This window comes from Octopus bimaculoides, chromosome 18 (genome assembly GCF_046866305.1).
Source record: "Octopus bimaculoides isolate indiv1 chromosome 18, ASM4686630v1, whole genome shotgun sequence".
In the NCBI taxonomy this organism is placed as follows: Eukaryota; Metazoa; Mollusca; class Cephalopoda; order Octopoda; family Octopodidae; genus Octopus; species Octopus bimaculoides.
Genome location: NC_142945.1, coordinates 20,672,761 through 20,686,930, shown reverse-complemented (window position 1 = coordinate 20,686,930; position 14,170 = coordinate 20,672,761). Strand labels below are relative to the sequence as shown.

At 34.6% G+C, this 14,170-nt stretch overlaps 1 protein-coding gene across 4 annotated transcripts in view; it reads right to left on the bottom strand.

The window, feature by feature from the left end:
- The window catches only part of LOC106869924 (CTD small phosphatase-like protein 3), an 81,789-nt gene that overhangs the window by 8,326 nt on the left and 59,293 nt on the right, over positions 1-14,170 (bottom strand). For all 4 annotated transcript variants that reach the window (XM_089365918.1, XM_089365919.1, XM_089365920.1 and 1 more), the window contains 2 exons: positions 4,660-4,734; positions 865-1,114 (listed from right to left, as the gene is read on the bottom strand). In XM_089365918.1, the coding sequence (XP_089222044.1) occupies positions 865-1,114; positions 4,660-4,734 (325 nt within the window). The remainder of the gene's footprint in view (positions 1-864; positions 1,115-4,659; positions 4,735-14,170) is intronic.

The window sequence follows — 14,170 nt, the reverse complement described above, 5'->3', positions numbered from 1 at the left end:
GCAATCGAAGTCAAACCTCAGTTATGTAAGCATAAAAATAAAAGTACTACCTCTTAGCATGCAAGCATTGAAGTGTAACCAAACAAAAGAAGGTTTTGACAAAGGTGTGGATAGTTTTTGACTTCCTCCTTGCACACACACACACACACACACATTACATACATGTATCCATTCAAATTAGTAATAGTAACAAGACACTGAAACAGTAATAGTAACAAGGCAATGAAAAACCAAATAAAACTATTGAACCCAGGTTCGAAAATTCCCCAAGACACCTGATGAAGGCTGGAGGGTATATCAACCGAAACATTGTGTTAACAACAAACAAGGTGAGGACAAATATCTGTCAATTGTAAATAATGTAAATAAAACTATTGAAGAGTTAAATTTTGAATGTATTTGGAAGACAACTAAGACAATATCCTCACAGAAGATACATTGAAGCATATAATCAGTCATTCTGTTATTTCTGCTATCCAATATCAAAATTTAGACAATATAACTGTTTGAACTGTAGAAACGGTTATTGCATGATTAAACACCTCATTCTTAATGATACTACACAATCAAGAGCAATTTCAGGCAGGTTGATATCAAAAGGGTTAAATCTTTAAATTGTTTCTGCTTCAAAGCTGCAGTCATGCTGGGGCACCACCATTGAAAGTGTGAGATGCTTACAGCACCGAGGTTTCCCAAGCAGTCACCCATCTCACTGGGCTTGACGTTGCTTAACTTCAGTGATCAGATGAGAACTGGTGCATTTAATGTGTGAGTTTTATTGTGTGATGAGGGCAAAATTGTGATTTACCTGTTTGTCCCATTCTTCTGCTAATAGAAGAGGTTGAGTAAAATAAGAATACTTACGGATCAAATGGCTCTGGTTCTGGTTCCCATTCCTCAAACACTTCATCTTCACCTGGAATGGGAAATGGTGCAACCATGTCACTAGTGTCTGCATCACTGTGCCCTTCACATGCACTTGTACTGGATTGTGACACCGTAGTTGGAAGGAGGGAAAGGTTGTCTTCTTCAGTGCTGCCTGTCTCAGGATCTACCAGCGCTGATTCCGACACGGACGAGATCAGACTCTCAGGAGGCTCTTCATTTTCTTTACCTATAGAGGAAGTTTAAAAACAAAATTAAAAACTCAGCTTCCAGACTTTTCTTCACTGTACAATTGTCCACATAATACAAATGTGGTAAAAAAAACAAAACAACTATTAAAATAGAATGGAGTATAAAAAAAAATAATGCTAACAATAAACTATAAATCTAGTAACATATTTTTGGGGGCTTTCAGGAAAAAATTAACTACAAGCATGGCTACATGGTAAGAAGCTTGCTTCCAAACCACGCGGTTCCGGGTTCAGTAAAACTGTGTGGCACTTTGTCTATAATCTTGGGTCAACCAAAAGACGCCTGTCGTATGTGTTTGTGTGTGTCTTAATGTCTGTGTTTGTACCCCACCACTGCTTAGCAACTACTGTTGGTGTGTTAACATCCCCACAACTTAGCAGTTCGGCAAGAGACCAACAGAATAAGTACTAGGCTAAAAAAAAAAAAAAAAAAAAAAAAAAACAGTCCTGATGTCAATTTGTTCAACTAAAAACCTTCAAGGGGTTATTCCAGCATGGCTACATTCAAATGACTGAAACAAGTAAACATCTGCACAAAACTCATGAGCCTTAAGTCACTGATGTAGGTTCCCAAGTATAATACACAAACACATGAACACAGACATGTGTGAGTGCGCTTATTATTATTATTATTATTATTATTATTATATATATATATATATATATATATATATATAAATGCACATGTGAGGCCACATGGCCTAGTGGTTAGGGTGTCGCATTCATGATGGCAAGATCATGGTTTCAGTTGCTGGACTGGGTGGTATGTTGTGTTATTGAGTAAAACACTTCATCTCATATTGTTTTGCAGCCACTTCAACATTTGATGTAAGGTATGCTGTACACCTGTTCAGGTAACATCAATTTGATGGAGGGAGTGAGATAATGTACGCCACATACATTTGGTCACTATAAACAAATCATTTGCATGCAGGTTGTTCAGCAAGAAATTGGAGAACCATCTTCATATTTATACATGTACCATCATATATAAACACATACGACAAATGAGAATCATGAAGTGAGCAAGTCATTTTAGTACTTCAATTTACAATTGTTTCATTTCAATTCAAGACCATCTCACAAGATTACAGCAAATATCTGTGGATGAAATCAATATGGTAAATACCAGGGTTAAATACCCCCAATGAAATAACTAAAGAGTGAAAACCACTCATAAGCTTGTGTTTTGTTCATAGTAGCATCCTTGAAAGTTGTTTGAAGTATGACAACTGTTTCGGCTACTGTTTTCCCTAGCAGAAATCGGAATTCCATGGAAGTATGCTGTTCCTTCGTGTCAACCATCGCAAAAATCAATGAACAGGGGAGAAGCACTGCAAAACAAAGACACACCACATGGCAGTACAACTCCAACTGGCATTGCCAGTCAGCAGACTGATACCTGAAGGTCACGTCAAAAGGCTTCTAGTGGCGAAAGCCTGAACTAAAACTGGTTTGTTCCACAGAAAACGATTCTGGTTACTTATGGGTACCTCCTCGTATATATGCGTATTTAAGTGTATTAGTACAGATCAGAGAAGTAAAAGAGTACTCTGTACTAAAAGCAGAATGCTACTGACTGCAGAAGTTGGCATCTTATGTATAGTTATTCAAATTTCGTTCACAGTTCTGATCTACTAATTGCAAGGACAAAATCTTAAAGAATATTTGTCAGAAGATTTTTAGGCCCAAATTCTTGAAGAACATGATCTTTACTAAATATGTCTAAACTATGGCCATAGTAAATGTTTCAACAGTTTAAGCTGATATTACTTAAATTAAAATAGTGAAGTAGCAGAAATAAAGAGATGTTTAACTAAATGCCTCAACAATATTGAATATAATGTTTTAATATCTTCCCGTCAGACATTGTTCCTCCATGGACTGACAGAGTTGTGAGACTGTTGAACATAAAGTGTATTACATATAGCATTCAAATCTTAGTTTCATTTTCTTACCTTATTTAGAATTTTTTGAATATTAATTTTTGACAGACACTTTTATCTATATATAAATAGCAGGTTTCATGTAAACAAAAGTACAAGAGCATATCATCTGTAATAGTTAGTTACATCGTCTTGAAATTTTCACTGAAACATGTGTGACTGGAGCAAACATGAAGATCAACCATGCAACTTAGAGAATTTATCCTTCACTCACTTTTAGTTTTATTTCCAAACATCAGCCAGCACGTAAACATACAGAAGCTTCTCTTTCCCCTTCATACACACTTCACTCATTATGAAAATGCATGATTTTTCTTTTCTTTCTTTTTCACCTATTTTTATTTACTTTTCTCTATACACTTTTCTCTTTATTTTGAATAACAAAATCACTTATATTACACTTCATGTCCAGTCTGGGGTTCAGAAATATGATACTCGAATAACCATATGTGAGGTGTCAGTTTTACAATTTTATATATATATATATATATATATATATATATATATATAGTTTTAGGGAAAAGAACCAAGGTTCATGAACTCATTGATGAAAATTGAGTTTTTACCTGTAATTTTGGATTTTGTCCCCAATATTATTATTATTATATATATATATATATATATATATATATATATATATTTATTTATTTATTTTAAACAGTTTGATTTGGTCCCATGCTACTTCAAGTTTCACAGGCCCTTAAAGGGAGCCTGAAGGAATCGAGCTCCAGTTAGGGGGTCTGCGAAACTCGGAAAAGCACAGGACCAAATCAAACTGTTTTAAATAATACATGTAACTCCTACTAAGTGTGTTGAGTGCCCTTTCTTTTCATTTGTTCACTCACTCGTGTGTGTGTGTTTATATATATATATATATATATATATATATATATTATTTTATTAAAAGAGTTCCAACTCTGTCTGTTTTTTATGTTTTATTTATATTCTTGTAAAATTAATGTGGGATGTAGAATATGGAATATATAATATATAATATAAAAATGGATGGTACAATGAAATGAAGTATTGAATGTTTTATTGAATATATGGAATATGTCTTATTGAATATATGAAATATTGAGTGTTCTGTATAAAGGCTTTATATATTTAATCCTTTATATTGAACACTCAATATTTCATATATTCAATAAGACATATTCCATATATTCAATAAGACATTCAATACTTCATTTCATTGTACCATCCATTTTTATATTATATATTCCATATTCTACATCCCACATTAATTTTACAAGAATATAAATAAAACATAAAAAACAGACAGAGTTGGAACTCTTTTAATAAAATAATATATTCCTCTATACACGATCATACAAAACCTCCTTTTTTTGTATTTATTTTTACTCACACACACACACACACACACACATATATATATATAAATGTTTAAGAAGCAAAAAGTATCATATGCAGTTATAAGAGTATATTGTTATATAGAAGATGCTGTGATGCACAGATGTAGTGCCATTGTGCTAGTTACTTTATCTGAAGGTATTTTCTTTTGATACAGAGGTGCATAGTTGGTGGAGTACAACAGAATACGTTTGGTTACTTACTTGAAGAAGCTCGGTCAGGGTCACTTTTCTGCAATGTGTCTGGAACTGCAAGGTCCAGATTTTTACACAGTGTATCTGCAATTGTAGTACAATAGTCGCAATATTAGCCATGAGAGTAATGCCTGTTGGAGGCAATACAGAAAAAAACATCTTCCCTCATGTAAACAGAGAGGCATTGAAAAATATGACCAAATGCCATAGAAAGGGAGATTTTAAGGACTCAATTCGCTGGGGTTCTTTTTCTTTTGCTTTGTTTGTTTGTTAGCATTTTATTTTTGCATATATATATAAGAATAATTTTTTGCTAACATATATTAGCAAAAAAGGAATTTAAGAGAAATTAGCCTTTAAATAGTGTTGTCTACTGTAGTATAGTAAAATATTTTGTTTATACCATAAGAAATTAAAATCTTTGAGGAACATGAAATAAATCGTTTTTAATGGCGGAATTTCCAAGTAGATAAAGCTATGAATAATAACATGTAAATATCAGTATTAAATTTTGGTAGAGGACCAGTAAGTTTGTGGGGAGAGGGGTTAAATTGATTAAATCGACCCCAGTGTTCAAAGGCACTTATTACTTATTTTATCAATCCCAAAAAGGAAGAAAAGCAAATCGACCTCAGAGGAATTTGAACTTAGAATGTGAAGATGGACAAAATGCTGTTAAGCATTTTGCCCAGCAAACTAACAATTCTGCCAGCTTGTTGCCTTATAGCACATAAATACAGAGTTCAAAAACTCTTTGGATGGAAAAGTCAACTAATATATTAGTTCATTTCTTTTCATTTTTTTTGTTATCTATTTTTCTTTTGCCTTCTCTAAAAGGTAAGTAGTATGGCTATAATACAGGGTGTCCACAAAGTCTGGGTACATGGAGTAAATGAAATCATATCATAAACAATTAAATATAAGAAATAATAATTTCTTAAAGTATGTGTTAATCTCCATGTACCCAGACTTTGTGGACACCCTGTATAAACAAATAAAATTGTCTGACCATGTACCAAAAATATAGTAAAGGAAATAGTTGGGGTTTTAATTTTTAACTCTTATTATTTATTTCTGAAAGGTTAAAAGCAAAATTGAATTTTATATATATATATATATACATACATACATACATACATATATATATATATATATATATATATATATATATATATATATATATATATATACAACATATACATATACAACAATTCGTCCACCGCATGCAGTTCTCAGGTTACAGCCATAAAGAAAGGATCAGGGTATACAAAGGAGCTATGAAGAAGTTTGAAACAATCAAACGCAACGATAGGAATGGGAGTTGCCCACTCTATAGGAGCAAATCATGGAACACCATAGAAAGGACTAAGAAGAAAATAGGGAAGGCAAGCTCATGGTACGATAGCCACAAGTACCAGAGCGTCATGTTCGTCGACACCACCCCTAGAGGCGAACTGGTGTACCGCTTTAGAAGGGCCCTAGACAAACTTAAGCTAAGAATTAAGGTTGTTGAAAGGCCAGGCAACCCTATTAAATCCCTTATCAGTAGAACATACCCTTTCAGTAGAACCCCCTGCACTGATAGGAACTGTATCGTATGTAGATTTAGCCCACAAACGAACTGCAAAACCAGAAATGTGGTCTATAGTATAAGATGTACAGAGGGACGATGCAGAAATAAGACAATGACATATGTAGGCGAAACAGCAAGGAGCATAGGGGAGTGGGCAAACGAACATTGGAGGGAACTTAAGGAAGGGAAGAACTCATCAGTTCTGTACCAGCACGCTGAGCAAGAACATAGAGGCTCAATCAACAACAGAGATTAAAATCTTATCTACACATAGCAGTGATGCAGCACTTAGACAAATTACTGAAGCTACACACATAATAGAAGAGAAACCTAGCCTGAATGTGACAACATGTTACCCATAAACCAATAATAATATGAACAAAATATAATACAATACATAGATAAACAAATGGAATTAAATACTACATACGTTAACAAAATTTAATTAAACACAAAAAAAAAAACAGTAGATAACAAAAAAAACACACACACACATGAACAAATAAATAAATAAAAACAAATACAAACGAACACGTATTAACAGAGAATATAGGTGATACAGACACTCCCCATACACACACATACACTTACAAAAGACATAGACACGTTGAAGGACATGCATGCGTAGACACATACAATAGGAATACAAAATACAAAATGGCTGATAGTTAGCAAGGTGAGACACACATAAGAAAGAAGGAAACAAAGGACCACTGATGAGGTCACAGAAGTGTTACGAAAGAACTCTGGCCGAAATAAGATTAAGATTAATGTAATATAAAGCTGAAGCAAATTAACACCAAATATACAGTGCGTGTGTTTTTATTGGCTAAACTGGCAATATGACCATCCCCAAGTACAACAACATATATATATATATATATATATATATATATACACATTAATTATATTAAATATAATAGTTCAGATATGAAATACAAAGTATGTATACTTGAGCACTACGATGTGTCTTCTATATTGAGGATCTCTGGATCTCATCTGTGGGCTATATATATATATATATATATATATATATACCGCTTGACTGGCCTTCATGCCGGTGGCACGTAAAAGCACCCACTACACTCTATGAGTGGTTGGCGTTAGGAAGGGCATCCAGCTGTAGAAACTCTGCCAAATCAGATTGGAGCCTGGTGTAGCCACCTGGTTTCACCAGTCCTCAGTCAAATCGTCCAATCCATGCTAACATGGAAAGCAGACGTTAAACGATGATGATGATGATGATGATATATATATATATATATAATCATGATGTTAAGTAGGACAGAATACTTATTTTTTCATTGACAGAAAAGGCTGAAGTTTAAAAATGAGACATGGCTAAGGAAGATATACAAAGCAAAAAAAAAAAAAAGGTTTTCAATTTTGTATTATTTTCAAGTTCAATTTTATTTTTACCATGTCTAATGAATCATTCATAGATAAAGAGAAATTCCTAAGTCGTCGTTATTTTGGCTCAATTCCAAACCAAATTTTTCAAATGATTTACCTACTAGACAGACGGAATTCTCTAAGTAGGTTTCTTTCTATATTGTCATCGGACAGTACATGAGTCAAAAATCACAGTGGAATTTGTTAAACAGATTTCTGTGCAGGAAATACAAGTGCTGCACAAGTTTGGAATGTAACATGAAAGAATAATGCAAGTGCAAGCAAAAATATATATATATATCACGAGTTATTATTATTATGAAAGCTAAACCAAAGAAAGTAAGAGAGAATGTGATGTGGTTACAGTGGAGAACATTGAAGCCTCAAACAATTGAATATTAAAGATTCAATACAAATGGAGAGATGCTCTGCGGCAAAACTATCCCACCTAGGCCAATACAGAAAAATTATGAAAAGAACAACAATGATGATGAAGATGAAAAATAACAATGATATCTGCTTTGATACAAAGTAAATTAGAAATTTCATTGAATCAAAAGTAATGAAATAAACTGGAACACATCCACCATCTATAGACCCACTTCACCAGTGTTACTCAAAAACATTTCCTTCATTACAGTTGATTTTTAATTTTTTTTTTTTTAATGAAATATGTGAAAATATTTAAGAAATATAGACACATGTTAATATTTGTTTCTTTCTCCTTCTTTCTCTCACAAGCATAATGGTACTACACTTGTGCATCATTACATACAAATAACAGTATTCGGAAATAACTGCATTTAATATTTTGTAGCATTTTTAACTTTGTATTATTTGAAAACAATTCTAACATCAATTTCATTTCTAACAAGCAAAAATGAAACACCTTTAATTGATAAATACACACACACACATATAATGCAAAAGTGTGTGTATAGATAGCTAGATATACATACATGCACATATATATATACACGCACACACACCCAAATACATATACATACACACAACATATACAGACATGTGCCCTTACACACAAACACACACAATGAAAAATACATCATCTATCTTCTATAAATAACAATGCAAATGCAAGCATATCAGTATATGTAACTTAAACTCTAAAACAACCTACTGGATCAATCTAAAACGATAGCATTGTTAATTTTAATGACAATGTTTTTAGTGTTCATATTGAAGCATCACCCTTGCTCAAAATCCATGACTCACTCTCTACAATTGTCAATCGTTATGGCCACTTCCTTTCCTGTCAACATCCTTAACCTTTGTTTCAGTTAATTTTTGGAAATTATTGAAGAATTTAGTAAAATAACTTTGTCAGTCATATTTAAATTTGGATCACTTTAAGTTTGTATCAGAGAGTCAGGGCCAGTTTCAGGTGTGTTGGTATCAGAAGTGTTATATGGACTGTTAGATTTGTTTGTTGTCCGTCTGAAGTCCCATATTTTAATATAGTTCATCTGAGGTCCCTGTTTTGTTGTTGTTTTGAGTGACTGTTGAGGTTGAATGTTATTGGGATATATATGGCGAGGAAGACATTTTTGTTTAACATTCGGTGAGTGAGTTCTTTGTTTATAGTTAATAAATAAATGTGAAAACTAAATAGTACAACTCGTGTTTTCTCTGCGAGTCCCCCAAGAGGAATACAACAAGAAGGATTAACCCTTTAAAATTCAGATTATCCTATTAAATGTAATGCTCTTTCATTCCTATTGTTTCGAATTAATCATGCATTATCTCATAGCTTCAAGATTTCAATGATGTGTTTATTTTTAGAATGACATTGTAGGGTAGGTGTGAAAGGCCGGATCTAGTCAGTTTGAACATGAAACAGGAAGAATATTTTGGACTGGATATGGCCAGTTTAAATGCTAAAGGGTTAAACTTAATCCATCATATTAGAAGGAAATAGCCCTTTTGTCATCATATTACTGCTGAAATATACAGCCTTTGTCTCAATTAATTTTGAAAATAATGAACAATTTAGTAAAATAATTTTGTTAATTTTAAATTTGTGTTTGAAACATAAATTAACATGAAATTTTAATGAAAGATTTAAATTTGGATCACTTTAATATATGAAGTTTGTATCAGAGAGCCAGGGGCAGTCTCAGGTATTCTGGTATCAGAAGGATTAAAGTTAACCCTTTAACATTTAAACCAGTCATATCTAACCCTATTCTACCTGTTTCATGTTAAAATTAGCCAGATCCAGCCTCTTAGGCCTACCTTACAATGTCACTCTCTTTTACTCTTTTACTTGTTTCAGTCATTTGACTGTGGCCATGCTGGAGCACTGCCTTTTAGTCAAGGCTAATCGACCCCAGGACTTATTCTTTGTTAACTTCGTACTTATTCTATCGGTCTCTTTAGCCGAACTGCTAATTTACGGGGACGTAAACAAACATACATATATATATATATATATATATATACATATATATACATATATATATATATATATATATATATATATATATATATACACACATATATACGACGGGCTTTCAGTTTCCATCTACCAAATCCATTCACAAGGCTTTGGTCGGCCTGAGGCTATAGTAGAAGACACTTGCCCAAGGTGCCACGCAGTGGGACTGAACCCGGAACCATGTGGTTGGTAAGCAAGTTACTTACCACACAGCCACTCCTACGCCTAAAAATAAATAATCTAAAATAAATAGTCTAAAAATAAATAATCACATCATCAAAATCTTGAAGCTACAAGATAATGCATGTTTAATTCAAAATAATGTGAATTAGTAAACATTATATTTGATAGATTAATTTGAATGCTAAAGGGTTAAATTCACTTGTTAGTCATATTGGAAGGAAAGGGTGCCATAATCTAATAAAGAAATGGGAAGAAAACAAAGCAGGAAGAAAAAACCAATGAATTTTCATAATTCTTTTAACTTTCAAATTTATCTTATCAATGTTTAAAAGTTCATTTCATAAACTTTTTCCATTTTTACTCAAATTTCTTTACTGCATAAGTTTCAATATTTCTTGTGTCCATAAATTAATAACTGTTATCAAACACTAAACTATATCTGGCAGTATTACTTATGGTTATCTTGCCAGGTGTAATTCAGTGTGTGTCTGGCAACAGTTATTAATTTATGAACCCAAGTATTAATTATGGTTTTAAGACAGTGAGCTGACAGAATTGTAAGCATGCCAGGCAAAAGGCTTAGTGGTATCTCGTCTGCCTTTCCATTCTGAGTTCAAATATTGCTGAGGGAAACTGTGCCTTTCACCCCTTCAGAGTCAATAAAATAAGTACCAGTTATGCACTGAGATCAATGTAATTGATATACCTCCTCCCCACAAATTTCACGCCTTGTGCCTATATTTGAAAGGATTATTATTATTATTATTATTATTATTATTATTATTATTATTATTATTATTATTAAGGCAGCAAGCTGGCAGAATCATTGGCATATCAGGCAAAAATGCTTAGTGGTATTTTGCCTGTTTTTACGTTCTGAGTTCAAATGCTGCCAAAGTCAACTTTGCCTTTCATCCCCTTTGGGGGTCAATAAAATAAGTTGAGCACTGGGGGTCGATGTAATCGACTTACCTGCTCCTCCACAATTGCTGGCCTTGTGACACGTAAAAGCACCCACTACACTCTCTGAGTGGTTGGCTTTAGGAAGGGCATCCAGCTGTAGAAACACTGCCAAATCAGATTGGAGCCTGGTGTAGCCATCCGGTTTCACCAGTCCTCAGTCAAATCGTCCAACCCATGCTAGCATGGAAGGCGGACGTTAAACAATGATGATGATGATGATGGCAGAATTTGAAACCAGCGTTGTTTATGGTTTGTTGCCAACAATTCAACTGGATATGGAGATATGTGTTTGCTGGAGTCAAATACATTACTAATCATCACGTTCAGCTCTTATGAATTTAAACTGTATCCTGTAATAGGGCCATGTTTTGAGAGTTCCAGGGCTTTGAGGAGCATGGAACCACCATGTAGCTACTAGTATTCCTAGGTCTACTCTGATCTGGAGTAGTAAAACCTGTCAGGATCCTGGTTAATGTTTAAATAGTATTAACCAGATGAACCAGAGCACATTGATATCATGAGATGCAGCATGGTGGACGTCCTTCCTCACAAAGTCCAACCCCTGACCTCATTGTGGTAGGGAGGTTAAACAAGTGAGTGTCAGAGGTATGCAGTCAGGGACTTTGAGCTCCTGGTAGGGCCACCCAAGGTGAACAGGGCTGACACTGGCAGTTATAGGGTCACAATCCAGCTAACTAGAGAGCAATGGTGAATTCCAAGCAGTGTCTGTTCCAGAATCCGGCAGCTTCCTGGTGGCATTGGATTGCATCTGCATGCATCCTGCAACAAAAAGGAACAACACAAGGATAACCTGTCATCAGTTGTGTATGGTGGCTTATGGATAGAGACAAGAACTGTTTTCATGGACTCTGATCATCCCTTGAAACTCATATGAACTCAAGCATGTGATTGTCACATTGACCATGACAGAGAAAGTTGAGCAGAGAATCTGCATCAAATTTTGCTAAAAGCTTAGTGATACCTGCTCAGAAGCCTATGCGAAGTTTTCAAAAAGTTTTCATTGTTTTCGACGCAGGTATTGCCATGACAACTTTGTCATGGTCAATGCAATGATCACATGCTACACACCTTCCTACCAAGCACTGCTGTAAACATCGGAAGTGAGCTAAAACATTAAAACTTAGTGGGCATGCACAGCAGAGTTCCAGGTCAATTTTTACCAAGCGACTTCACTCTGCATGGTTTAGCTTTGTTACTATGGCAACAGTCCGGATACTTATTGATCAGACTTCATATGCAAAGACATACATGCATATATATATATATATATATATACACACACACACACACACACACACACGCACACACAACAGGCCTCTTTCAGCTTTTGTCTACCAAATCTACTCACAAAGCTTTGGTCAGCTGAAGGTTATAGTAGAAGGCACTTGCCCAAGGTGCCACACAGTGGGACTGAACCTGGGACCATGTTGTTGGGAAGCAAACTACTTACCACACCTGCACCTAAATTCTAAAAATAAATTAAAAAGCAACAAAAAAAAGACTCACACTCACCCACCCATTTCGCCGTCACCCCCGAAAAAATTCACCAAAGCAACACATAAATGATAGCTTGGACAGGAAGCTTACTGGAAGTAAATTAATAATGAATCTTAAATGCTCTTCACGGACACTGATGCTCAGGAACCTCTTCTAATTTGCACTTACAAGCAGGAATTTCAAATTCTTGCAGCTACCAGACAAGTTTACTGGTACCTTGCACAGACTATACTACCTTACACAGTACAGATTCAACAAACTTACATCATTTACACAAGTGGTTCTCAACTAGGGTCCATATGGCCCTTGGGGATCCATATAAGGTTTTGTGGTTAACATTTATGTACCATAAAACTGGTTATAGTTCTGCAATGCACAAAGTATTTCATACAATTCCTGATAATAATTATATTTTCTACTAAAAGCACAAGGCCAGAAATTTGGGGCGAGGGGACTAATCAATTATATCAACCCAGTATGCAACTGGTACTTAATTTATCAACCCTGAAAGGATGAAAGGCAAAGTCGACCTCAGCAGAATTTGTGCTCAGAATGTAAAGACAGACGATAATTCTTACAACTCACAGCCAAAAACATAATAGGATTTTTTCAAATAATAAATTGTTATGGGGTCTAGTAGACTAAAATAGGAATCAAAGGGAGCCATAGGTAAAAAGTATCTACCTTTTGTTTAATTAAGTAAGTAAATTTAATATTCGTTTAATTTAGAATGTGACTGTTCCTTAATTGGAAAAAAAACCAGTAATGTGGAACAGTTTTGGAACCAAAGGTTCTGGAAAACTGATATTGTACCTGTATGATATAACTATCAACATGCAATATTTGCTGGAAGGCATAGTGGTTAGCAATTGAGGTCATAATCATACAGTTAGGGGTTTGAATGCCAGTCTGGGAAACACATTGTATCCTGAAGCAAGGCACTTTACTTCATGTGGCTCCAGTTCACTCAGCAGGCAAAAGATGTATATTAAGGTTAATAAAGCATCTCGTTAGTGTCAAGTAAGCTGCATTAATGAGTCATTACTATGACCAGAAACTTTCAGCCTCAAAGATCTTCTTATCTATTACCTTTTTACTATCTTCCAGTCATTGGGCTGCAGCCTTGCCAGAATGCTGCTTTAATGGGTTTCAGTCAAACGAGTTGAACCCCAGTACTTATTTCTAAGTCTAGTATCTATTTTCGAGCTCTGGTAGTTATTCTATTGGTTTCTTTCACTGAACCACTAAATTACAGGAACATAAAGAGACCAACACCATTTATCAAGCAGTTGGGTAGGACAAACACAAATACATACAAGCACACATATATACTCACACATACATGCACATATATTACACACACACACACACACGCCAGTCTGGAGCTATAACAAAAGACACTTGCATAAGTTGCCATACAGCAGGACTGAACCTGG